The following is a 27,633-nucleotide window of genomic DNA, read 5'->3' on the forward strand; positions in this document are numbered from 1 at the left end:
CAGTACCTATTTATCTGTTTGCACTGGCATGCTTTCAAACTGCTAGGTTGGCAGAAGCTGGGACAGAGCAACGGGAGTTCACCCCGTTGTACGGATTCAAACTGCCGACCTTCCAATTGGCAAACCCAAGAGGCTTCTTAGTAACAGTGCATCAATACTGAAGGAAATGCAAATAAAAGCAGAAAACACACCCAACATTTAGCACAATTGGGGAAGTCGTATTTTGATCCCGAGGAGGTGGCTTCAATATTATGCTATCAGCAAACCTCCAGTCAATCATCCCTAGTCTCACCAGAAGTATTTAAATACTAGCTATACCGATTCCCCAAACAAAAGAAGTGGACAAAATTGCAAAGGCTTGATGTTACTCTAACATACCATGAATAAGCAGGGTGCTTTCTTTCCAAATTCACATTTATTTGGTTCCTTCTTTATGATGGGCCCCAAAGGAAAAATCACAGGGCAAACAGGCATGCTGTGCCATTTGAAAACAACAACAACAATAAAAAAATCCTTGTATTCCTCCAACAAGCAGACATGATAATCTACCATTTGTGAAAATAGTTGGAAATAAAAATCTTTATAACTCTTTAAAGTATTTAAATAATTCTATATCCCACCGTTTTCAAAAAGCTCAGAAGTTAACAATACATTTTTGCATAGCCATGTAATAAATGTAGGTAAGTCAGACTACATCAAGCTTTGAAACCAGACAGGTTTTTAAACCAGGAACGCCTTGGATGGTGCAAAACAAATACGCCAAACCATGTACATTAGATTTCAAATGACCTCAGAGAAGTATATACTTCTTTAAGGAATGCATAAGGTCAGTTGACTATCTTATGAGCTTTTTCTGAATGTGGATGTTAGCAGCAACAGGAACAGGTAGTGTGTTTTAAGGAGTTTGTATGTAACTTATGATGGTTTTAAAGAGGTGCAAATGAAAACCCCAAACCCAAAAGTAATCCTGAGTTTTTCATGAAACAGACAGACAGACTTTTAGGTGATTTAAGACCCTTCCAAGACTCAAGACAACCACCTCAACAAATGTTTCTTTTTCTTCTTAAAAAAAAAAAAGTAAGTGTGACCTCTTTGAAGACAAAGCTCAGGAGAATGCTTTCTTGTTTGTTTTAAAATTCAAGAATAGCAAAGCTTATTTTAATCTCTTCTACACAACCCAACGTTCTAACGTAAAAGGTATGCTTAAAGGTAAAGGTAAAGGGACCCCTGACCATGAGGTCTAGTCGTGGACGACTCTGGGGTTGTGGTGGTCATCTCGCTTTACTGGCCAAGGGAGCCGGCGTACAGCTTCCGGGTCATGTGGCCAGCATGGCGGACCAGAGCAGCACATGGAAATGCTGTTTACCTTCCTGCTGGAGCGGTACCTATTTATCTATTTGCACTTCGTGCTTTCAAACTGCTAGGTTGGCAGGAAAAGGTATGCTTAGAGGTCAGTAAATTACTATTCTTACATTGTGTGAAGATTAATACTACAAAGCCACTTGAACTTACATATTTAATACATCTCCTCTCCAGTGATAAAATGTTACAAAGGAAGACAATGCTTTTCTTGTTTATTTTAATCATGTTAAATCAGTTTTCCTGCATGATAAGATTTACAATAATAATAAAAATAATAAAAATAATAATAACCTTTCATAGCTTTGTAGTAGATTGCTTAGAAATATATAAACTTTCTTCCATACAATGGAAAATGAGAGTAAATGCTCTTCTATAAGGTTCTCTCCTTTTTGGTGAAACAAGTTTTTATGTCTCTTGAGACACACTTAACTTGCTGCTGAAGCTGAATTAGGAAGCACTTCCTTGCTACATAGTACTTGACGAGAGAAAATAAAAAGAAACCCTCTTCTTTTCAGAAGCCAGGCCTGCTCTCTCTTCTCAGCTGAAAATCATGTTTGTTCTGCTGCTATCTGATCCTTGGCAGATTGAACAAGCTCTGAAAGAGCTGAGAAGCTTTTGATGTTGCTCAGCTGCAATCCCATCTTCTGTATCTAAAACAAAATATTACAGTTCATTTATTATTTTTGCAGGCAAAGGCAGAAATTTCTTACTTAATCATTGCATGATCAGAAGCTCTATAAGACACGCACATAGAAACTTGTCTTGTGTTGACAGCTCCTTCTTTTATTTAGCATGCATTTGACAAAGTTATTTTTAGGCAGCTGGAATAAGTATCATTTGACTTGGCTAACATTCCAGTTACTTTTGCTGGTTGGGACGTTTTGATGTTTGCCAAGCATGAAATAGCATGTGTGTGGGCAACTGCTGTTGGTACCTGATGAAGTGCACAACTTGAATACTTGCTAACGGATCTCAGTTTTGCTGCCTGGGGTGCAGCGTAATACAAAATAGCTACTCCCACCAAAAGAGCAGTAAAGAGACGGGAACACAATGGTTCAAATATGGAAATCTATTCCATTTTGATTGTTCACAGAATGCCCTCAGCTGACACCTGAAGGCCAACACTAAAGGTGAAAGATGTACCTCTAAGAGGAGACCATTTGAGGGACAGGGGTCTGCAAAGGAGAAAGCCCTTCCACTTATTTCCCGCCCGAAATTTTAGTAGGGACAACAAGCAGAGTCCTATCCACGTGAGTGCCAATTATAAAGACTGAGTTTGCTAACAGTGGAGGAGGCCCTCTTGCAGTTATTTGGGTCATGCGCCAAGACAACGAAACACCGTTGCACAGCCTGAAATAAATGCTTACTTCCCTTTCAAAGGAATGAAATATCTGCTTCCAGTTATTTCTGATCCATCTGTATTTACTCAGGCTTTTGTTGTATGGTGACTTTTATCCTCAGCAACAATACCTGAATAAGTGTTTCAATGAACTGTTGGTATTTTTCTCTTGGTATTGTGCTTTTATTGTTATTCTGCTGATGATTTTAAGATGAATTATACATCACCCTGAACTGCTCCCCTCTCATTTTATTTCACTTTTAATTTGTATACCACCTTCCTATGTTGCTATACACAAGGCGGTTTTCAGTGGTTTACAAGCTTTGGAAGGAGGCAGATTTATATACCCCAGATAAAGAAAATTGTTATCCTGCAAAAACACACATACATTTGTGTCTGCATCCAACTTACCTGAATTCCAAAGTGCTCCACATCCAAGGCCAGCTGCAGGCGGATTTTGTTATCATCACTCATGCCTCCATTTGGAGCGGTGCTATTTGCCATCACGGTTTTTCTTGCCTGCTTCAGCCTTTTCAAACTCTCTTCCATTTTCTTTACAGAATTCAGAATATCTGATATTGTCTCAAAGTACCTGAATAAAGAGATTCATTAATGCATTAGACTGTGAGCCCCTTACGGACAGAGTGATTAGCATTCAGAAAAACAACTCTAATCTGCTTTGAGCCCACAGGGCACAGCCAGACAGAAACAAACAAAATGTGTGTTTGTCGCTCTCACTGAACTCAACAGGACTTAAAAGTTTGGCTGGAACATTTCATAGCTGTTAATACTTAGATTCTTCCTTTACCTTACCAGTAAGTTGTGTATACGATATCAGACCCCCAAAATCAACTATTATAAGTGCATATTTAGCATCCGGGACCAAAAATGCCATGTGGGCCATGGGTAGCAGTTTCTGCAAGGCCAGCTCCAAGTTTCTATAGGCTCTGGGCAATATAAAGGCAGCGGGCTCTGCAACACCCAGCCACATGCTGTTGCCAGTCCTGCTGCTGCATCCCATCACTGCAGAGCTAGGCTGTGTAGAAGGAGAAGGGAAGCAGCAGCAACAGGGAAAGTGGAGACTGATACAGGCCAGAAGACCAGGGTAGCATCAGTGTGGCTGGCCTAAACTATGGAGGGAAAGGGTCAATGAAGGAGGAGTTGGCTTGCTTGCCCAAGTGCACTGCTGGAATTAGTGCAGGAATTGGAACAGGCCTCATGAATGGAGGAAGGGAAATGCATTCCATCACTGCAGAAGGCTTGGCTGATGCAGCAGGAGCTGCATGATGACAACAATAGGAGTTAGGCAATCAAGCATGTCCAGTGGGTTCATTGTCTGTAAGTGCCTTTGCATACAAAACAGTAAGATTCTAAAAAAAACAAAAACAACTCCACACCAAAGTTTCCTGGGAACTACTGTTAACTGAAGACAACCTGGATTGTTTGAAGAGAAGAAGAAGAGTTTGGATTTGATATCCCGCCTTTCACTCCCCTTCGGGAGTCTCAAAGCGGCTAACAATCTCCTTTCCCTTCCTCCCCCACAACAAACACTCTGTGAGGTGAGTGGGGCTGAGAGACTTCAAAGAAGTGTGGCTGGCCCAAGGTCACCCAGCAGCTGCAGGTGGAGGAGCGAGGAAGTGAACCTGGTTCACCAGATTACGAGTCCACTGCTCTTAACCACTACACCACTGCTGGCTTCTACTACGAAGGGAGGAGCACAAGGGTTATGTGCGCAGCCAAAGTGCTCACTCACATCTTCTTTTATCTAGCCCAATATGTGATTGTCTTAATCAACAGTGGCTTGGGAAAAGTTGAGTTTTTAATGCTGAAATACGCTTGTGAAGTTGCAGTAAATTTTCACTTACTTTTGTGTGCTTTTGCCAAGGGCTCCTTCAAGCCACTGCTCAATTACAGCTGGTTTCAGTGTATCTTTGTAGTCATTCTTCAGTTGGTGGAAAGGTTTAAGAGCAGTGTCAACATAGGGCAATGCTTTGGTTGGCACCTCCTGGTTAATGTTACACAAATTGACAAGAAAACGAGTAAAAAGCTCGTTATTTTAGAGTTCAAAAAAAGCAAAGCTCAGCATGCTCATACATAAGCAGTACATGAGAATTCAATAATAGGTAGTTAATCAAATGGTTTTTGAATACATATACATATCACCTAAACCTCAATTAGGTTCCTTTCTGAGCCTACACATTTGACTTTTTCAGAAAAAAGTATTTTTGTTGGATTCCCATCATACCATGCCCTGATAGTGTTGAAGTGTGTTAAGTAGTAGTTTGTCTGAATTAAATGAATATGACAAAAAGCAATGGATGTGTTAGCAAAGGTCCTGGGGGAAAACGGGAATCTAGAGATCTCAAAGTTTGTGTAAACAGCAGGTCTGTTCTCATCACAAATAGAGTGGGGGAAGGTTTTGGTTTGAGAAAGTCTGCTGATGCCAGTCTGCAGTAATGCTATACACTAGGATTCAAACATACACTGTTCCTACTACCTTGGCTTAGGTGGGCATGGCAGGCTCAACTGAGATCCATAAAGTGTAAATTAAACTACGAGAAGTTGAAAACTACATGTAACACAGATCATCATTAATCAGCATAACACTGTGCTCTTCCATCTCATATAGCTAATTGATATCTCAGGTAAGAAATTATATGCCAAAGCTACTTTGCTTCATGGGGTTGGGGCCATCAGCTGCAGGTAAGTGGTCAAAACATTCTATGCTGCTGACACAAGCCTTTATTGTTTAAATATGAAGTGTGCGTTACCTTATTGGTTCTTCTATATAGCCTTGGAATCTCAACAGCACTTTTCAGGCAACCGAAGCAAGAATCACTTAACTCCTGAATAAGCTTATTGTTCAAGGTTGGCCAGCAACCCAGTAAAGAGTCCTTTGAGTCTTCCAGGGCTCCTGTTAAGAAAAAAACAAACTCTGGTAAAATCTGAGCTCCCCTGATTTATCCCAGATGAACACACACTTTTGGAGTATTTCTTAAAACATGTGCATACTGCCCTTCGTTAGAAATTCCAGGGCTATTACAGTGGTACCTCTAGTTGCGGACTTAATCTGTTTTGGGGTGCCGTTTGCACCCCAAAAAGTCCACAACTAGAGTGCCTCTTCCGTGCATGTGTGTGGCGTGATCGAGCGCTTTTGCGCATGTGTGAAGAGCGCAGATCGCATCCGCACATGGCAAACCCGGAAGTAAACACTTCTGGGTTTGTCACGTTCGTAAGCTGAAAGTCCGTAACAGAACACAACTAGAGGCACCGCTGCACAACAGTCTTTTTTCAACTCCCTTGTTCCCCCCTCGCAAAATGTAATCAAGTAAAGAAGACAGATACTATTTATTATGCTGTGTTACACTGACAATTCACAGCACGGTCTTCCGCGAGGTTTGGATGGGCGTGAAGTGACTGGTTGCCTGCCACACCCAAAACCCTTCTAGCTTCCTCCAGCCAGAACAAGAGGCATGGAGGGGTTGCCCCTCTTCCTTCCTGTGTGGATCTTCTTTTTCTTTATTATCCTCCCCCTCTAGAAGTGGGATTAATTAGGCCTATCCTGTGGCCTCTCAGATGAACAAAGCATCTGGAATCTAACAAATCCAAGGCTGTCTCCGCCTCCCCTGCCCCACAACTGGAGCAGCCTTTCAAGGGGTCTAACATTAAGTAATGAAAAACTAGCAGTAACTCTATGTTCACAGGGCTATCCACAGACATATCAAGGTCCTCCACAGTGGACGTCCCACTCTGCCAGGCTCTCTTCCACTTAATATTCCAATATTATCTCTCATTCATACACATACAAAAGGCTTGGGGGCAGATGCTAAAACACTGCCTGATTAAAGTTAGGCCATCAAACAAGTCCTGTGGGTTCGTGACAATTCTATGCTCCTTCTTCATATGCAAACATCTTCTTTCCTCTTCATTTGTAAAGCTAATCAATAATAATAATAATAATAATATTTGTATCCCACCTATCTGGCTGCATTTCCCCAGCCACTCTGGGCAGCTCCCAACAGAACACTAAAAACAGAATAAAACCTCAAGCATTAAAAACTTCCCTAAACAGGTCTGCCTTCAGATGTCTTTTAAAAGTAAGATAGTTGCTTATTTCCTTGACGTCTAATGGGAGAGCGTTCCACTACCAAGAAGGCCCTCTGCCTGGTTCCCTGTAGCTTCACATCTCGCAGTGAGGGAACCACCAGAAGTAAAATATGTATTATACTTGCACTGGCATTTTTGCTACCACAGTTAGATCTAAATCACAGTTGCAATCCCAGTAAAAAGTAAATTTGCAAACTGTGGTAGCGAAAAATATCAGCACAGTTGTAATGCCACTTGATAGCTCACTCCAAAAATGAAGGCAAAGTAGATTTCTGAACAAGCAAGGAGAAGGAGAAATAGGACCAAGCAAGCCACAGGCATTCCCAATCCCCTAGCCATAGCCTGCCAAATAAGGGTAGGGTGTAACATGCATAAAATACTGCGCAATTTAGAAATTTCCTCAAATTATGGTGAATCTTCTTGAATCAAAAATAGTCTCTCTCATTAAACAATTTATCTCCATTAGGCATTTGCCGAGATACTTCCCAGCAGAGTATGTTCATCATATCATATCATGAATATGTAACAAAAAATATAAGCAGATACCTGAACTCACATTTACCTGAGATGCAGGCTATGTTCTTGAAACCAGTGATTTCAAGTTTTGGTTTGATAATTTCCAACAATTCAGGAAACTGAAAGAAAAGTAATATTCAAACAATTACAGCTACACTTGAATATGTTTTCTCGATATATTCAAATTCCCCATGCACAGAAGTGTTTCTTGTGTGCAGCTACAGTATATAAATTTTACTCCAACATCACAAAACATAACATTTTGAAAATCAGCTATGCAAATGCCAGACGCAACAGCAAGAGATTCTGAATTCAATGCAGCACACTATGAAAGCCTCAAGGCAAAACATCTAGAATTCATGAAACAGTTTTATTCAAAATAGCAGATTTGCTCCTTGAAGCATTTAATTAATCTTGAACAGAAAAAGTGATCAAAAAGTCACACTCAAACAGACTTCACAGCACCCCCGTGAGCTACAAGGCTTGTGTAGCAAAATGAGAGCTTGACAGTTAAAATCTTGCAGGGGGCTGAGAGGCTAATCAATGAAAATTTACACTGCAAAAACAAGCACATGGCTCACATCCCAAAGATTCACAAAACCACAGAGCTGCTTTCTATAGAGAGTTGTGAAAAACTGAAGCAGCAGCAGCCATGAATGTTACAAATTGATCGCAAGTTAGGCTGCAGGAGATGAAATAATTCTCTTTATGACATAATGTATCGCATTATATCTTCCCTGCAGAGAGACATACTTTAAAGTAAGCAGACAAACCTTGATATATCTAAACTCCATGGAACCAAAGGCACAAAGATTAAGGAATATTTTCTACATCTGCAACCATTATTCATACAACAGTCACAATAGTATCAGCACTCTTTATGTGAGCATCCATTCTAATGCTTAAGGTTCTGGAAATTATAGCTATTACTGAACTGAAGCCTGCCATTTAAATATTTCAAAAGTTCGGTGTCAGGGTGGGGTTAATGGCAGGACAACAAAAGTGGACTTTGTGAACCCTTACGGTGCCTAAGAGACAGAAAGTATATGTGTGTGTGTAAGTAACAACCATTAGCTCAAATTGAGGATACAGTAACCATAAGTACACTCAACTTAATTAAACACATTAGTTAATATAAGCCCTCCAGATGTCCAAATAAGTATCAACACAAGATTGACACTTTTAAAAATATGTTCAAATGCAGCCAGGGCAGTGAGGTCCTTAGACCACTGCATAATACAGTTGTACCTTGGACCTCAAACGTCTTGTGACTTGAATGTTTTGGCTCCCGAATGCTGCAAACTCAGAAGTGAGTGTTCCAGTCTGCGAACGTTTTTTGGAAGCCGAACATCCTGCAGCCAATCGGAAGCTGCACCTTGGTTTTCGAACGTTTCTGGAAGTCGAATGGACTTCTGGAATGGATTCCGTTCAAGAACCAAGGTATGACTGTAGATGGCGGGTGTTTATCCTTCCAGGCTTGAAGTATAATTTCCTTTCCCTGGTTTTTCTTTTTTCCTTCTTTGTTAAATTTGCGAACAAAAAATTGACAAGAATCAGCATTAAGAAAAAAGTTCAGTATCAGAGTCAGCCGGGCTCAGAGAACCATAGGCCGGATTTGATATTTGACATGCAGACCAATGAAGTATACCAACCCATTCCTGAAGCTTATCCAGATCTGAAGCAACAAGCACCAGCTGAGTGGTGGATATGGAAGCTAAAGGCTGAGACTGTGGACAAGAGTCGTTTCCTTGGTCTTCAACAGAGCTTGGGTTCAGTGGGCACTCCTTGCTACTGCTTGCCAATGATTTTTTATCCTTTGTACTTTCGTTAGAGATGGGCCTGAGTAAAAGCTGCAATACGAAAAATGAAAATGGCAAAGAGGTTTTTGCAAACATACCGTACACCAAACAATACACATCTCAGCACAATGTCCATTCATAAGTAAGTTCCACTGATTTCAATGGGAATTGCTCCCTAGCAAGTGTACAGAAGACTGTAGCCTCAGGCTACCAACATACAGCAATACCCTAATTTGGTAAAGCTGCAGTGAAACAGCATTTTGGCTTGTCATACAGGGTTTAGACAACCTCCTAAAAATAACAACTATAAGACTTGAAAGGAGAACCATAGAGCTTCGAGAGAAGCCTGTGTTTGTCCTCACCTCGCTAATAAAAAATGAATAGCGCGCTACAATCTGCAGTGAAAGCTTCCAAAGGCGATGTGTGAGCAATGGCAGAAATATCTGATCCGACCAACACTTCTGCAGACTTGCACATGCAACATGTGTTGCCAAGAGGCTGTACGAACTTTGAGCTGAAAAGAAAACACAGGAATAGTTAAATTATTAGTCACAATCCAGAACTGTAGCCCTATGCGATTTTCAAAATTATCCCAATTAGACCAGCTATATTATGAATGTTTATGAATACACTTTTGCTTTTATTCTCTTATTTCCAATCCTGTACCCATACCTGCCCCATAACTTCTGTACAGCACCAGTGTTTGGGGGATCACTGACACATCTTGTGTAAAGACAGATAAGCCAAAGTGACAATAAACAATCCTGAGACAAATATCTAGCTAACTTAAGGCCCACCCCCACCCCTCACTTAATTCTGAGGAAAAGCAACTAACAACCACCCAAGATTAAATAATAATAATAATAATAATAATAATAATAATAATAATAATAATAATAATAATAATAATAATATTTTAATTATTTGTATTCCACCCATCTGACTGGGTTGCCCCAGTCACTCTGGGTGGCTCCCAACAGACTACTAAAAACATGATAGCTGGAGGTCTGAGGCAGGCACATCTTATGGATTCTGGGCAGCAAAGCCATAGCTGCTGAGGAAGGGGAAAGGAAGGCTGCTGCTGTTTCTTTAATAACCTATTAGCTTTTTTAAGGAGGGTTACCTCTCATTACAGAACTATGGATGGAGATACAAAAGCAAAATACAGTGATACCTCGGGTTAAGTACTTAATTCGTTCCGGAGGTCCGTTCTTAACCTGAAACTGTTCTTAACCTGAAGCACCACTTTAGCTAATGGGGCCTCCTGCTGCCACTGCGCTGCTGGAGCCCGATTTCTGTTCTTATCCTGAAGCAAAGTTCTTAACCTGAAGCACTATTTCTGGGTTAGCGGAGTCTGTAACCTGAAGCGTATGTAACCTGAAGCGTATGTAACCCGAGGTACCACTGTAATGCTATGCTGTGATGGTGCACATTTTATTTCAGTACTACACAGAGGTTGAACTACCTGTTTGTCAACTGTCCCTCCCGTCATATACCATTAAATGACACAACATTTAAGGCTGTAAGTGAAAGAACTTTTGTCTTCTTTCCAGTGCAATTCATTCTTCATTCCGAGCCACTATGTCTAGCCATCACTGCTACCCAACTTCTAGGCAGTGCAGCTGACAAGATTTCTGCCATAGTTGATGTCATTGGCTAAAAGCAGAAATCATTCTCGAGAATTATTTCCTTGAGTTCACCCTTAGACACTATGCTATTTTTCTTAAAGCATAGCTGAAGTTCCCATCAGTATAAACATGACAGATATAATTGTGAAGTGCTTTATGGTAGTGAAAAATGATTATTTGTCATTCATTCTCAAATCCTCATTGCACATGCTAATTACAGTGAAGATGTAATTTACCTGGAGCTTCTTCTAAGTCATCAGAAAAGGCTGTTTCTAAGGCCCCCGCTATTTCTCTAAACCTAAAAAATAAAATTAAAATCCTAATTAAAATTAATATTTGGCAGCTTACTGCTGCACGCTGTAGTCCAATTCCCCCAAATGTATTTCAAACCCAAATACCATAAGAATCTGTATAACACAGCAGCTATAACTGCTCCCATGTAATAGAAGAATGACAGCAGGAGAATGAGAGGCAGTATCAGAATGAGTGTTAGGTATGGAGTAGAAACAGAAGAGCGTTCGAAGAAGAGTCTGAGAGACAGAGCAGTTAGTTAATGTTGTCATCTCTAAAGAGACTGCCCCATCCTCTGCAAGGCCAATATGCATTCATTCAATTCAACCCCTGGTTCTGCACTGTAGTTTCCTATGTTAGTTCTTGCAGTTATGATGAGTAAGAAAGCTGGTAAATTTCAGGAATAAAGGCCATCCCCAAATGGATAGGGCTGGTAGAGAAATGCTGGACCTTGCGAGGCCCCGAGAGGTTTCCCCAGCCTCTAGTTATCACCACTATTTTAGCATCTCTTTAAAACAAAAACTTGTGAGTTTTGCAAGCTGGGACCAAATTTAAAGTTGCACTAGCCTTTCTCAACCTGTGGGTCCCCAGACGTCGTTGAACTACAACTCCCATCACCCCTAGCTAGCAAGACCAGAGCTCAGGGATGATGGGAGTTGTAGTCCAACAACATCTGGGGACCCACAGGTTGAGAACCGCTGCGGCTAGAGGGAAGTGCAGATGGGTTAAGAAGCTTAAAGGGAAAAGTTTTACATTGAAAGAGGGAGGGGGAAGGGGAGCAGGGATGTGCCTTAGTTCTTAGAGTTGCTTCTGATGACCTCTGGCTGGCTAGGCCTTATGACCGTGGCACCGATGGCTGCCTTTTATTTGCTAATGGACACTGCCACAAGGTTCTGCAAACAGTTCTAGGGGATGGAAATCAATAGTTCTTTCTGATACCCTGAACATTTTTGTTTTTTAAAAAAGAAAAGTACTATCATAACCAAGTTTTCAGAAATATAAACAGAAGCAGCTTGTAAGCTTATCTGTGTTTCAAAAGAACATGTGGCAATTGCTATCAGTCTATCTGGAGGAACGCCACAGAGTGCAAAGGGTCCAAGGAACGCCACAGCCAAGTCAAATGTTTCAGTCCAATTAAGCAGGAAGGTTTGGTTACCTTACTCTGGGTTTGCTGCTAACATTTAATTATTTATTCAATAAACAAGTCTAATTCTTTTAGGTACAGCTTTGTTTCACTTCACTTTTAAATCAAGCTGTTACAATAAAAAAAAACTTAGTTTATTAACCACATGAGTTTTAGTCAATCAACTGAATTTGCATATGAGTAAAAATAGTAATTCTGAAATATGAAGCATAATTTGTAGATGATGGATTCCTGTTGTAGGTTACATTATCTTCTATTTGAAAACGTATGACATCACAAAAAGGTAAAATCAGACGGAATGTAATTGTTAAATTTCCAAACACCTAATAGGAGAAACTGTTCCTGTTCAATCCACATTCTACCTCATAGTAGGAAAGCTGACAGAATAGACAGCTGCAAACCACAGATAATGTGTAAGATTTGAAAAACTGTTCTATTTCAGTACTTGTTGCACAAAAAATGGAGATATATTTGGATGCTGTTCTGACAAACAGCATGTTATGAGACCAAAGGACATTTATTCCACTTTTCAACATTTTTGCCTTTGTAGGTTTCAGCAGGCAGCAAGGGACGGTGTCTTTCAAAACATGAAAAATATTTTTATCTAAATGAAGTAATTTCATGTCCCCTAAAAATAAAACTCAAATACCAACCTTATTTGGAAATAAACAGGCAAATTCCATTTATCATTAAAGCTGTGGTAGGAAGGATGTGACCGTAGTCTTTTAACGCTGGCTTGTGAGCCACACTGCCGTTCAAATTTTCTCACAAAATCCATGCTTATAGTGTATTTCTGAAGAAGGAATATTTAAGGTATATCTTTAACATACAAATATTGAAATAACATAGTGCTATTTATCAAGCTCTCTGAAATCCAGAATACCAGATATATAATTAGCAACAGAACTGGAAAACTAACAAATTTTTATTCGGTATATTTTGTTTTGTTTTGTTGCAGCTCCTTGAGGGTATCTTTTGATGAGCATGATGAGCAGAGATAACACAACTTCCAATTAATCAGAATTGAGATTTTTAGTCAATTGAGCAGGCTAAAAGGCCTAGTACTAAGGCACATCAAATGATGCTTGCTTGTATCAAATGATACTTCATGTTGACATTCTTTACATCAATATTATTGTTAATCTCTGTATAGAAAATTCAATACATGACACTGCTCTTAGTTGTTGAATTTGAGCATTCTGTATTTCAAAAATCATTTTCTAGTTTTCATATTAAACTAAAGGCCCACATTCCTTGGTTCATTGTGTTAAAGAGAAGGTTAATATGCATATTTTAAATTACCTCATGAAATGCATCTGGGTTCCCAGGATTAAACAGTGATGGCAGCTTAACTTCTAAACCACGAACTATTTCTGGCCACACAGAATTTACCAAAAAATCATATCCAGGAACAACATTCCCCTTTTCGCTGCAAAATTAAATAAACATTTTTCTTAGAAATACTTAAAATATAAGCATTATCAATAATTATACAAAAATGTACATTAGTAGGTTTGTAGCAAATCATCTGAATATTTCTTGGTTTCTTATCATTTTAACATCTTGTCTTTTTAATACTACAATCAAATCCAATTTAATTAACAGATACTTCTATGAAACATAGAAATCTGCTTATACAAATCTGTGGGGATATACTCAGTCTGGGAAAACAGAGTTGGTATTCTGGGCAGAGGGCATTTAGGAAGAAAATTTATAGCACAGCAGCAACTAGTTCATACTTAATGCAAATACAGGAGAATGTGTTAGTCACTGACTTGTTCCCAATAACTCAAGCAGTCAGCAGGAGAGCTAGCCAATAGTGCCCATGAACCTGCACAACCAGTAGGTGAATATCGCTACCCAGAATTGAGTTTAAGGGTGCTTCCAAATGGGCATATCCTATCCAGTTGTTGCTCTTCTGCTACAAGCTACACATGAAACTGCAGCCACCTTTCCACATCACTCAGAACATGTTGCACTGCAAGCTTGTAACATCTCTCCATTATTATTATTATTTATTATTATTATTATTATTATTATTATTATTATTATTATTACTTATACCCCGCCCATCTGGCTGGGTTTCCCGGAACAGCCACTCTGGGCGGCTTCCAACAGGAGATTAGAAATTTATTAAAACATCAGTCATTAAAAAACTTCCCTAAACAGATCTCCAGATCTCCAGTCTTCAGATTTCCACTCTTCCCTAAACAGATCTCCAGATCGGCACTCTCGAGGACTTAATTCATTTCTGACTCTATAGCACAAAGATGTTGTTCAAATGGGTGTGTGGTTGATTCAGGGTAGGATCTTGCGATAAAGAGGGCAGGCAAAGATAAGGAGAATCATTCTTTTCTCCCAAGTCTCTTGAACAAAGCTAAACATGAGGTGCTGGGCATGAAAGGTTAGGGAAATGGGTTCTGCAAATATCAAAACCACACCTCTTTCAAAAGACGGGTGAGTCTTTCTAAAGCTGTCAATAGTTGTGAGGCTTGTGCTACGCGTTCGTAGTTTTTGAAGTTGTATTTTCTGAGGCATAAGAATACATGGAAGCATCATGGAAGAAACATACTAGGAAGTCCATGATGTAACAGCTTTGTGTGGAGTAGCAATTTCAGTGTAAAATACCTCATTTGAAAGAAACCTAAGCTCAGGACAAGGAACTGGGTATGCAGAAAGCCCTATTGTGCACTATTGGACACTCCAGCAAATGCATGTATCAGTGAGGAAAACACTAAAAGGCAACAAACATGGCTTACTTCCTCAACAGCTACTGATAGATAGTTAAGTACACCCTGAGCCTGTGCATAGACGTGATATGGGCTGGACACATCCATATAGTGGGCCATGTATGTGTCTGATTTTAACATCAAAAGGTCATGTGTTTCAAAGGAACTGAATCCTCCCTGTGGTCTGTTGACCGTAGCATTTTTATTCTAGTCCAGCTCATTCTGGAGCTTAACTATGTGAAAAGAGGTAAGGAGGTAATGTTGAAAATGAAGCAGGACTCAGTTTCCCTCAAGAACACATAATAATATAGACATGAATGGGAAACACACTTGAACATTATTGTGGCTGCCCCAGGGAGAAAGAATAAACTTTGTTTTCTTCTTCCCTGAGTTCCAATTTCTAAATGTAACCAGCATCACATACAGATTAGGATTTATACCCCATTTGATAGTTCGGAAACTTGAGAGGCAGAGTGAGGGAATTAAATGTTTTATAGTTCTCGTCCATCACAAACAAAATATTAATGATTTTCTCTTATGAAAGAAGATTAAACCTATTCAGGGATTAAGAGAATTGAAATGTTAGCAAAATGTTAAGTCATAGGAAGAGCACCACAATGCCTGGATAATTAGGAAAGTATTTCTGCAGTCTCGAGAGCTAAATCCTAAGCACCAATAATTGCAGGCTACTGTGTTAACTGGAACAAAATAAATGGATTCAATTTAGGTGGCCTGAATTTAATTGCAATATGAATTAGGCACTTATTTAAGGAGATAGCAATCCGAAATAATAGGCAAAGTGCTCAGTCATGTAGTTCCACTAGTCAGATTTACAATCTCTTTTTCTTTTTTAATTTTATATAGACAAATTAGCAAACTACATTTTCCAACAATTAGCTGTTACATGCTGTAACACAACGACCCATTATATGAGATAGCATCAACCTAGTACACACACATTCCAGAACTTAGACCAACAGTAGAGTTACTACAGTAGATACACAACACCCTATGTCTTGATGGAGTATTGCCCTGAATCTACTGACTGTAACCCTAATTCTGCACCACAGTCAAGCTCATAGACTTTACACTCCAGCCCACAGCTTCCTCTTGCTTGCGATTCTTCTTGCTGAATGGTGGACATCAATTCTGTAAAGGCTTGAGTTATAACAGTTTTCTAGTTCCCCAAACCACTACAAACATCAAATCCAAACAAAATACATGCAGGTGATTTGAAATTAGCTGTTGAAATCATGTCTAGCACATATTTGGAAACACCTGAATATACCAGATGTGCTAGCCTGGATTAAGAAATTAAAGGTCCTGGCAATGAAAAGAAAAAATATTTCATTAATGAAGTGACAATAAAATCAGACACTTTCAGAATGAGTTGAGGTTATTCTATTGAACACCCCGCCCCCCCTGGAGACCACAGACAGGAATGTGGTTCTGATAACGGTTTACTGAGTATGAAAAGAATATTTAGGCTTTTAATCTTTTTCCTTTGTGGAAAACAGTTGCATTTTCAATAATATTCTCAGCAGGTTACAGCATCTCTATTCTCTACTGTAAGATATTGATTTTCTGCAGATGAGGATCAAGAATTCTGCTTGCATCATTTAAAATCAGACTAAATCACACTCAAGAGTAGCCCCACTGAAACTGATGCACCTTAGTTACAACTAACTCAAGTCCACTGACTTCAGAAGGTCTACTTGTTTTGTGACCGGGATCCGTTCCGGAGCCCCGGCTGCTAGCCAACCGAAGCGGACGCTAGATGAGGTGGACGTTCGCAGAGGTATTATTGTATTGTCCATAGTTATAAGTGAAACCGAAACAACAATTGCTCACGCCATTTAACAAAAAAAGGTTTGTGTTACCTTGAAATACCTCCCCCTGTTACTTCACGCAAGAGCCGGCAATGGAGAGGAACAAACTCCAGCAATTTGTTGTACATGGTCTGGAGGCCATTAGGACGAGATTGAACAAACTGCTCCACAATCACCTGTTAAAAACATTTAGTATCAAATTAAAGATGCCAGACAAGAATTCCAGTGCAAAAAAGATTAAAATATCTTCCATCTACAGCCCAAAGTCAATAATTACTGCATTATCATAGCAATGCTCAAAATGCTGTTTAATAGGAGATATAAAACAGTTAAATTAGCTTTCAGTTCCTACATGCAACAGCCTCCCGATGTTGTAACACACTGACACCATATTTTTTTTAGCACCTGAACATATTCAAGGTCTAGTGGCAAATATTATTTATTAAATTTGTAGATCTTAGGGCAGTTCACAACATAAAAATGCAAGATAAAAATACAAATGTTCAAATAACCTGCTTTCTGTTCTAACTTTCTTTCTGCTGAGTTCTTTTTCATAAGTCAGGAAGAGCCCCAGAAGTACTAGACATATATACAAAACACAATGTATTCTCCTGAGTCAGTTGCCTCCAGCTTCACTTACCTCATCTACATATGGTTTCACAAGCACTTCACCAACTAATGCCTCAGCATCCCGTGTTTTGTCTATTGTTGCATAGGTTCTCAAGCAATGACGGATTATGTCAATGTTGGAAGTTTGAAGACCTTCTAAAAGCAGCCCTTCCAGGGACTGCTGCAGCATTGCTGTTATCCCAACTATTCGCTATGATTTTCAAAAAAAGAATGAAAAGAATTGTTATTGCTGTGCCAGAAAAAATAGAAATATCCACTAGTTTTATTTAGTCATTTACGAACTGCATTATAGCCTCAAAAACCACCAATCACCAATATACTGTATTTTTCCAAGACGGTGCTTTCTGCTAAAAAAAAAAAAAATCACGCAAAAATTGGGAGTCATCTTATACACAGATAGTGAATGCAGAAGGGGGACGTGCGATTAATGGCAGCAGCAAGCAGGAGATTGGCAGCGGCGATTGGGCGGGTGATTGGTGGCTGCGGCAAGGCCTGCTGCCGATTCGCTGTGGCAATTGGGCAGGCGATTGGCGGCTGTGGCGAGACGGGCAGGCGATTGGTGGCTGCAGCAAGTAGGCGGGTGGGCTGTTGGTGGTGGGGAGCGGGCAGACAATTGGCGGCTGTGGCGAGGTGTGCGATCGGCAGTGGAAGGCAGGCAGGTGAGCAATTGGTGGCAGTGACCTCCCCTATCCCCCCCAAAAGCTAAACAACTTAATTTCTTAATTTTGGGTAAAAAAAATAGGGGTTGTCTTATACATGGGGGAGCCTTATACACGAAAAAATACAGTAGGTTAAAATTCTAATCTGAAGTTTACCAGAAACCCAACCCTTAATGATTTTTATAGATTATTATTGAATGGCTGTTTAAAATTAAATTGTTTTAAACAACATGCTTGAATATTTGGGAATAATAACAATGGTTGAGGTATAATTTGAGTTAATATTACATTTATTACGTGCGTTTGCTACTAACAGTAGGAAAACTACTACTCCTACAAAGTTGTAATTATTGAAGAGTGCTGATCATTGTACTCACAACAAAACTGACATACTGTATTTGTTAGAGTTCTGGATGGTAAACACTGCTGAGCATGTGGGTTAAAAGTGTAAAAATATAAAACAATTTGTTGAAAGGATGAAATGTTCTTTACATACTGGAGCAGTAAATATCAGAACAATGTACTGCTATACATACAGTTTTAATTGATAGGCATGATTTGCTTATTTTTATAAATATATTTTTTAAAGCTTAAGAAGAAGAAAAAGAAGAAGAAGAAGAAGAAGAGGAGGAGGAGTTTGGATTTGATATCCCGCTTTATCACTACCCTAGGGAGTCTCAAAGCGGCTAACATTCTCCTTTCCCTTCCTCCCCCACAACAAACACTCTGTGAGGTGAGTGGGGCTGAGAGACTTCAGAGAAGTATGACTAGCCCAAGGTCATCCAGCAGCTGCATGTGGAGGAGCGGAGACGCAAATCCGGTTCACCAGATTACGAGTCTATCACTCTTAACCACTACACCACACTGGCTCTCTTTAGCTGAGATAATCGGTGATTCAGCTGCCAGAAGGCAAACAGAAACGCAAGCATTTCAGTCTCCAACAAACAAGATTTTAGGGATTTTAAGGAGAAGAGAACACATTGGATGACTAACTGTATGGGAACAGATACAATTTTTTCATTCTTCTTGTTCATCACAACTACAGTCCAAGATAAATGCATGAACTTTCATAATGATCGCACCACTGAAAGTCCACAATATTATTATGATTTAATTGTGACAACTTTTTTTTGTAAAACAAGGCAACATACTTACTGGTTTCAACTTGTCTAGGAGTGGCATTCCTTTGCTCTGTACTGCATGAAACTGTAACTGGTTGAATTCTGTGGCAATTCTTTCTAAAATCTGTCCGGTCAGAAGTGGACTTGCAAAGGAATTGGCACACATCAGGATACGATTTTGATAAAATAATGGCAGTAGATAATCATAATCCCTCTCCCCCCCTTCACACAAACACACAGTCTCTTACTATATATGTATGCGTGTATATATACGCAAGTTCATGTGATTTCCTCCCAGCTCCCAACAATCCCTTTGCATTTAGTGTGACCAAGAAGATCCCGCAACAGGGCTATGCAGTTAGGAACAGGCTTGACTCTTAATGGCAGAAGCTTTCAGAGGCCTCAGGGCAAGGGACAGGTAATTCTGTGTCCCTAATGCACCCCCTTCTTGTCTTATGCCTGGGCAAAACCTACCCAGTACCTCCAACACAATAGAGGGATGGGATATGGGATAATGCAACATGTCTACTCAAACCATCTTCAAAGCAACTGAAAAATGCCAGAACATAGGAAGATGTGCCAGGCCCTGTCTCCTCTGTCAATTCCAAGGAGTGTCAGAATCCCAGGTGGATCTCCTATCTTCAGAGACCAGCTAGTGAACCCTTGCAAAGCCTAGAGATATGCTAGGAGATTTGTGAAAACAGGCAAGACAAATGGGCATTTGCATTTTAAAAAGATGTACTGAATGCAAAGACCAAGAAGATTTCAGAGGCTATGAAAATGTCCCAGTGTTATGCCTTCATATGTGATATTTTTCTTATGGTGGTATCACAACACGTAAGTACAGTGCATGCTCTGTTCATCATACATGAAGAATGCATACATGACTGTTTCACTAAGCAAAGGATCAATCATAGGTTTCTATCACATATACAGGTCATGAAACAGGCACTGTGTCTTGCACAGGTTTGTGTGCACACACCTTCCATACATAGAAACAAGATTTAAGCAGGGAAAACATGACCATAGCTCCCTTTTGTTGCTGGCACAAGATAAACAACAACAACCATAGAGCCATAGGGAAAATCTACAACTAATTTACTCCAGAACAGCCCTATGAAAGTCAACAGACTGCTCCACAAAAGGGTAGACAGGTGGCAGGACAGGTGCTCTGCTAACTGTAAAACGGCATTTGCTATTTTGGCATGTTATTATGACAGAAGCAATTGGTGTATCACGAACTAACTTCTTTAAATAGTTGCTTCCTCCCACTTTGGAGTTTCAAGATGCTGGTATATAGATTTCAAAGACAGACAGAACTAAGCAAAAGCAACTTGCTGATCCCATACCTGCTTCCTTCTAGTGATGACATTTCTTTAGAATTTTGGGAGTGCAGAATTTTCTCAATTTTCTCAACTGCTTTAATAACTTGAATAAGTCTCAGGACACACATCTGGTTGGTGGGGGGGGGGGGAGACAGAGAAAGAAAAGAAAAACTTCTCATATTGAATCTGAGATATTTTCTTCCCAACAAATTTGCAGGTATTTTGGGGAAATGATTTGACTCAATAGGTAAGGAGCTGGAAGTAATAAACCTATTACAATGTGATCTCTGAAGTGCACCACTATGCCAAAGGGACCCCCACCTCTCCACTGCTGAGGTTAATAACTGTATGGAGCTCCCATGTAAACCTGGTTCTTCTTGGCATAAGGAGGGGAGGTGTGTTGTGTCAGAACTGCAACACGTATTAAAGACAGTGCCTTCTGTTACCACATTCAAAGAAATGCATAAGAAAAAACAAGGAACCCCAAAACTCCCTATGATGGCTTTTGTCCATGTTTACCGTCATTTAAATGCATACTGTTCAGTGCAAGTGGGAAACAGTTTAAACAGTGGAATCCTACACATGGCTGTTCAGAATTAAGTTCCACTGAGTTCAATGGGACTCACTCCCAGGTAGGTGTGTATAGGACTGCAGTTGGCAGAGCAATTCAAAAGAGGAAGGGAGAAAGAATCAAAGGCAGAGAAACTACGAAATCCAAAGCTCTGTCAGGCTCATGTAGAGAAGGTAAACTTGTTTTTCCTCCCTTGCCATTAGCTCTGAGGTCCTGTCCATCAGTTTCCCTCCCATAGGTTTCTGTGCTTCCTGCTCTTGGTCTTGTGCAGTTTTCTCCTTAGCTTGGTAACGTACTAGAGGCATGAGAGCACTTTAAATTCAAGGCCTCCTTCAATTCATCCTGCACACCTCTTTTTTCTCACTTGCATTTGAGCACTGACAGGACAGGGAGGTTGTCCACAAAGGTTCTTACAGCCACAACAAGGTAGCCTCCAATGAAGGATCTCCCTTTCTACAGCCAAAGGGAAAAGTGTATTCTATCCTATAATTCCTAGAACACTCTTCAAAAGGACATAGGTCATGCCTTGAGAAAGTGTGTTAGAAAAAGTAAGGCTCTGATCTTCTAGTAAGGCAAATCTGTGTCTACTAGTTCCTTTTCATTTTGCCATGTCAGAAGATTGCATGAAGTGCTCTCAAACTAATAATTAAATTTCCATATTGTGGTATATATGTTCATTTTGCCCTTTTGCCATAAAAATGCAATAAATGGATCTGCCTGTTGTACCTTTTTCGCCCTGATATCTTCTTGTTTAGACACACGTTCATCAATTGCTCGAATTCCTTCACTGACACATGACTTAAGACTCTGGAAAGAAAAAACATATACACACACACACTCCATATTTCTCCAATTAAAACAAGCAGTTCTGTGCACATATGAGTTAACATCTCTCACACAGATTAATCACGTCTTTTGTGCCTTTCTAAAATGCATAAGTTATGAACGAGGCCAAAATATTTATTCAAAGCCAAATCTCAGGTGCTGGACACCTCCTATTATGTGCTCAGCTGGAGCTCCTTTCCCTGGAGAAATATCACTTATTCCAGGCTGTGCTATAGTGATTGCAAACCCATCTATCTTTTGCAACAAGACTTTTCTTTGCTGAGCTGCATTTGAAAAGTAAGATGGACATGATTGCAGGGCTTGTTGGCCATAGGCAATTTCCAATTGAGCATGATCAGGGACACATTGCAATCCAACTGGCACCATCCCACTGTTGATATAACTTCTGTTTGTTTCTGATAATTCCTAAGGTCCCTTTCCAATATTATCTTAGCAGCATGGGAGCCAACACTGTATTTTTCCAGTGCTACTTCAGTAAAATAGGATGTCTGAGGTAACAGGCAATGCAATGCTGTTCATCTTGGAAGCTTAGTCAATAGTGACGTAGTCTCCCATGTACCTGGGGCTTTCATCATTCCCATGTCAGAATAAGAAGGAAACATCCTTCCCTGATCTAAGGTAAAGTGTACCTTACAAGTTCTGGATGGCAGCTCCCCTACTGCTTTCTGTGTGGGAGGATCATTTCTGAAGAACATAACCCTTTACAAATTTCATTTTCAGAGCCTTATTAGATTTCAGTAGAGCCACTTATAATCATGAGTTTCCAGGCAGTGACAAGACAAAAGGAGTGTAGCTCCTGGTTCATTAGGTAGATTAGTAATGAAACGGTTATGGAGAGTGAGGAGTGGTGGTAAAAGAGCTCAGGGAAATTAAATATGAGGAAATTCAGCCCAAACAGAAGCAGCACTTTAGGTCTTGCTTTCAATTTAATCTAACTGTCGTCCTGTAGAAAAAGAAATGTCTCAATATCTAGAAATTATTCTAGTTATCTTTTCAATCAATTGGTTCAGAGACATTCCATCCCACTTCTATTATTTCAGTTCATGAGGTCACCTAGCTAATCTTGCATGTGTTGCTGGTTATTAATATTATTTCCTATTTTAATACCATCTGCATATTTAATCAACGCAGCCCTACTTTCCTTTCCAACACATAATACATTAACTTTTAGGGAAAAAAGAGGTGAATGAAATAAATAATTTATTTTTTAGAAACAGGTATTTGCTTGTTTGGCTAAATATACTTTATGCATAGTAAAGGTAAAGGGACCCCTGACCGTTAAGTCCAGTCGCGTACGACTCTGGGGTTGTGGCGCTCATCTCGCTTTACTGGCCAAGGGAGCGCAGACAGCTTCCGGGTCATGTGGCCAGAATGACTAAGCTACTTCTGGTGAACCAGAGAAGTACATGGAAATGCCATTTACTTTATGCATAGATTAACATAAATGTGTGCCTGTGATGTTCTTGTCTCTGTTCTTACCACACAGTTAGGGCTCCTAAAATGGTTTCTAAATGTTCTGACAAAATGTATTTTGCTGCTTCATGAAATCCCCTATGTCAGCCCCATACAGAATTTATTTGGTTTCTCAATATTTTCAAAATCAGACAAATGATATGAGAACTTATTTCAGAACATACCATAACTTCCTCTCGCAGTTGTCCTAAAGGCACTGAAAGCTGATTAAGGGCTTTGTCCATGCCAACCTAAATAAATTGTCCAAACATATTACATATTACGATTAATGAGCAGTTGAAACTGTGCATGTGTATATTTTGTAACAAATTACATTTCTATTGAAAACAAATATAAAAAATGTTTACAACCAGTACTTCAGAAGACATCCCAACTAGCAAGTAATCCTGACTATTATATTTTCCTAATGGCACTTGTACATTGCTAACTTGTAATCTCTGGCAAGCTGGCTCCAATCCTGAACAGAATTATCTGTGAATGACTGCTGAAATCAAAACAACATAAACTGGACAAAAATGGAAGACTGTGTGTCCACATACTCTATATGTGCAGAGCGTTCAATAGGTACCTTATCTTTAGCACCGTTATCAGCACCCCATGCCAACTAAGAAGACAGGGACCCATTTCAAATCTACACTCAGCCAGGAAACTCATTTAGTGGTATGGAACAAGTCATCCTAATGCACATTAAAAGACTTTTTAAGAATTGCATATTCTATCTATTTTCAAAAGTATCAAATGCTATAAAAAACAAAACCTTATCTATCCATTCATACTCCTTGAAGGAAAAGTGGGATGCAAATATGATGTGAGAAAGAGCTTTTAATATATATTTTTTACCTCTGGACTATTTAACCTCTCTTTTCTAGCATGTATCAATTCACAGCACTTGCACACACTTTTTCATATTACAGCTAAGAGATTTTAATCCAAAGGTGTTTTTTATTTACCAGTTGTCTTCCTTCTGTATATTGAAGTATCCTATGACATCCTGCACACCCACCTCAAACAGCCTATTCACATACCAAACCCTTGCCTAGAAGCTTCCAATACCTCCTTCAAATGTAAGGCCCTTCAAATGTTGCTGGACTACAACTCCCATCATCACTGACCATTGGCATGGTGATTGGGGCTGACAGGAGATGCAATCCAGCAACGTATGTAGAGCCACAGGACCCTGCTTTTGGAAGTATGTTGAATATTAGCATCTTCAAATATTTATTATTAGTATACTTAAACACTAAGATTAGTACATATAAAACATCCAATTTGAAACTTACTAGATTGGTGGAAAGATTAACAAAGTCTGCATAATCCTTGTTTATGAGCTCTATCATGGCAGTTTTAAGAAGTTTGTAGTAGAGCTCAAGATCATCCCGAAGCTCTTCCAACTGAACACGTTTCCTGCACTCCGACACAAAGTGATCGACATCAAAATCCGGCTATATATGAAATAGGTAAATAATAATAATCATGATTTAAGAAATGGCTCATAACAGAAAATGCAATTCCTTGTAAAAGCAGTTTGTATTTATCTAACTTCCAAGCATGCTTGAAGTGAAGGGATAAAAATGAGGACCATTAACTAGGAAAAGTTTTTGTTCTAAATGAAACACTAAAATATAAGATGTATAAACACAGTCTTATTGGTTTGTTAAAGTGCTTTCTGTCTGTAAAGCCTAACTAATTGGTACTATTCAAAATAATATTAATAATGATGATGATGATGATGATGATGATAATAATAATAGTAATTTATTACTTCTACCACCCATCTGACTGGGTTGCCCCAGCCACTCTGGGCATCTTATAATAGAGTATAAAAGAACACATGATACATCAGACATTTAAAGCTTCCTGATACAACGCTGCCTTCAGATGTCTATGGAAGGTCATGTAATTGTTAATAATAATAATAATAATAATAATAATAATTTATTATTTGTACCCCGCCCATCTGGCTGGGTTTCCCCAGCCACTCTGGGCGGCTTCCATAGAAACCAAAAAACACTAAAATATCATACATTAAAAACTTCCCTGAACAGGGCTGCCTTAAGATGTCTTCTGAATGTCAGGTAGTTGTTTATCGTTTTGACATCTGATGGGAGGGCGTTCCACAGGGCGGGCACCACTACCGAAAAGGCCCTCTGCCTGGTTCCCTGTAGCTTTGCTTCTCGCAATGAGGGAACTGCCAGAAGGCCCTCGGCGCTGGACCTCAGCGTCCGGGCAGAATGATGGGGGTGGAGACGCTCCTTCAGGTATACTGGGCCGAGGCCGTTTAGGGCTTTAAAGGTCAACACCAGCACTTTGAATTGTGCTCGGAAACGTACTGGGAGCCAATGTAGGTCTTTCAAGACCGGTGTTATGTGGTCTCGGCGGCTGCCCCCACTCACCAGTCTAGCTGCCGCATTCTGGATTAGCTGTAGTTTCTGAGTCACCTTCAAAGGTAGCCCCACGTAGAGTGCATTGCAGTAGTCCAAGCGGGAGATAACTAGAGCATGCACCACTCTGGCGAGACAGTCCACGGGCAGGTAGGGTCTCAGCCTGCGTACCAGGTGGAGTTGGTAGACAGCTGCCCTGGATACAGAATTGACCTGCGCCTCCATGGACAGCTGTGAGTCCAAAATGACTCCCAGGCTGCGCACCTGGTCCTTCAGGGGCACAGTTACCCTATTCAGGACCAGGGAGTTTATCTCTTTGACATCTGATGGGAGGGCGATCCACAGGGTGGGCACCACTACCGAAAAGGCCTTCTGCCTGCTTAATAATAATAATGGGTCTGACAGCATAAGACCATAAGAAGAGCCCTCATGAATTAGACCAAAGGCCCATCTAGTCCAACATCCTGTTCACACTGTGCCCAACAAGATCCTTATGGGAAACCTAAAAGTAGGACATGAGTGCAACAACAAAGAATGTTTTAAAGTTGTATAATTGCTTACATCCAGGAATCCCCTTTATTTCATTTTTTAAGATATTCTGAACAGCAGTTTTTCAAGGAGACAGCTATGTGTCTAGAATTAGAATCACTGAATTGTAGAGTTGGGAGGGACCTTGGATCATTCAACCCAAATTCCTGCAATGCAGGAATAGGCAGCTATTGAACCCATAATCTTATCAGCACCATGCTCTAACCAATGGAGCAGCACATTCTGAAAGAGCCAGTCTCCATGTATGATGGACAGTATGACAGGTGAAATAGGAAGAGCTGCCTGGCAGGCCGCAACACAAGGATGCCTCACAGGATCAGAGGACCCAAATCCAACACGGGCGTGAGTTCTCCATAGGAAACGTCCTGGCTGAGGCATCTAGATTTTAAACAGGTTCAGACTGAAAAATGTGTGCGTGCAACATACACGAAACATACAAAACCTACACAAGATACATGCCATGCACAGGCAGCATGGACTTCCTTGTGGGAATTGAATAATGTGCGAACGGGGCCAGCAATAGGAAGTCCAAATATTCATCTATTAAAAAGAGGTGCATATACCCCTATCTCCCCCACATGGAGAAAAACAACCTATAAATCATCTCTGACAACCCTACTAGGAGAAAAATGAGCTACTTTGAAGGGCTTTCCGAGTTGGGGGGGGGCAGGACTAGAGCTTCCCTGGGGTGGCGAGGCCTGCGAGTCACTCCAGCCCAGCCAGGGTCTCGTACAGACACGCATCTCCCCCTAGCATCTCCCCACACCTCCCAAGTTGCCCCTCCTCTCCCTTCAGCCCCGGCTTCGGCCCAGCCAGGCGCCCTCCTGCCCAGGGGCCTCCGCCTCCTCACTCACCTTCATAAACTCGTCCTTGTCGAAGCACAGGTTTTCGGGTCCCCGGGGTAGGTTCATATTCCACGTCTCCATGGCTGGCTGGGCTCCGCTCCCTCTCGGCGACCCGGGGCCGCCACGTCTCTTTCCCGGATCTCCGCTCGGCTTCGGCTTCGCAGTCGACACAAAATGTACGCGCGCGCGCCACACTTCCGCCAGCACCGCGGCGCCGAGGCCGGGCACCGCCGGCCGCCTCCTGCGCTCGGGAGGGCGGCCTCCAGCGGCCTACGGCCTCACTGCAGGCGCGCACGAGGCCTCCGGGGCGGGGGGTCCCGTCTTCTCATTCTCGCCCTGGGAATGAATACCGGGAGGAAAAGGGTCTGACCTCGGCCCCAGAATTTATTTTCCAGGCCCGAGGTCGACGCCAACCTATGTGGAAGGGGAGTCTTGCAAGAACTTCGGGGCCGCATGGCTGCAGACTTGGGTGGGAAAGTAGACGGGGCA

At 40.7% G+C, this 27,633-nt stretch overlaps 1 protein-coding gene across 1 annotated transcript; it reads right to left on the reverse strand.

The window, feature by feature from the left end:
* Positions 1 to 1,502: 1,502 nt before the first annotated feature.
* COG2 (component of oligomeric golgi complex 2) lies at positions 1,503 to 27,346 on the reverse strand. Its single transcript, XM_081188228.1, has 18 exons — positions 27,154 to 27,346; positions 24,650 to 24,811; positions 23,534 to 23,599; positions 21,777 to 21,857; positions 20,504 to 20,607; positions 19,189 to 19,297; positions 17,385 to 17,564; positions 16,796 to 16,920; positions 13,489 to 13,615; positions 12,840 to 12,979; positions 10,988 to 11,049; positions 9,486 to 9,637; positions 8,977 to 9,174; positions 7,371 to 7,443; positions 5,473 to 5,615; positions 4,567 to 4,706; positions 3,113 to 3,293; positions 1,503 to 2,012 (listed from the first exon to the last, which is right to left on the reverse strand). Exons 1-18 carry the CDS (start codon positions 27,223 to 27,225, stop codon positions 1,911 to 1,913), a joined length of 2,217 nt encoding a protein of 738 aa, XP_081044354.1. The 5' UTR covers positions 27,226 to 27,346; the 3' UTR covers positions 1,503 to 1,910.
* Between the last annotated feature and the right edge of the window lie 287 nt (positions 27,347 to 27,633).

Source organism: Podarcis bocagei, assembly GCF_964188305.1.
Source record: "Podarcis bocagei genome assembly, chromosome: 3".
NCBI classification, from domain to species: domain Eukaryota; kingdom Metazoa; phylum Chordata; class Lepidosauria; order Squamata; family Lacertidae; genus Podarcis; species Podarcis bocagei.

Excerpts from the sequence above, each read along its gene's own strand:
- COG2 (XM_081188228.1), bottom strand. The coding sequence starts at position 27,225 with ATGGAGACGTGGAATATGAACCTACCCCGGGGACCCGAAAACCTGTGC. Across the intron at positions 9,175-9,485 it reads ATTCATTTTTTATTAGCGAG|CTTTTACTCAGGCCCATCTC; the intron begins GTGAGGACAAAC and ends TTCGTATTGCAG. Across the intron at positions 7,444-8,976 it reads TGGATAAGCTTCAGGAATGG|TTTCCTGAATTGTTGGAAAT; the intron begins GTTGGTATACTT and ends CTTTTCTTTCAG.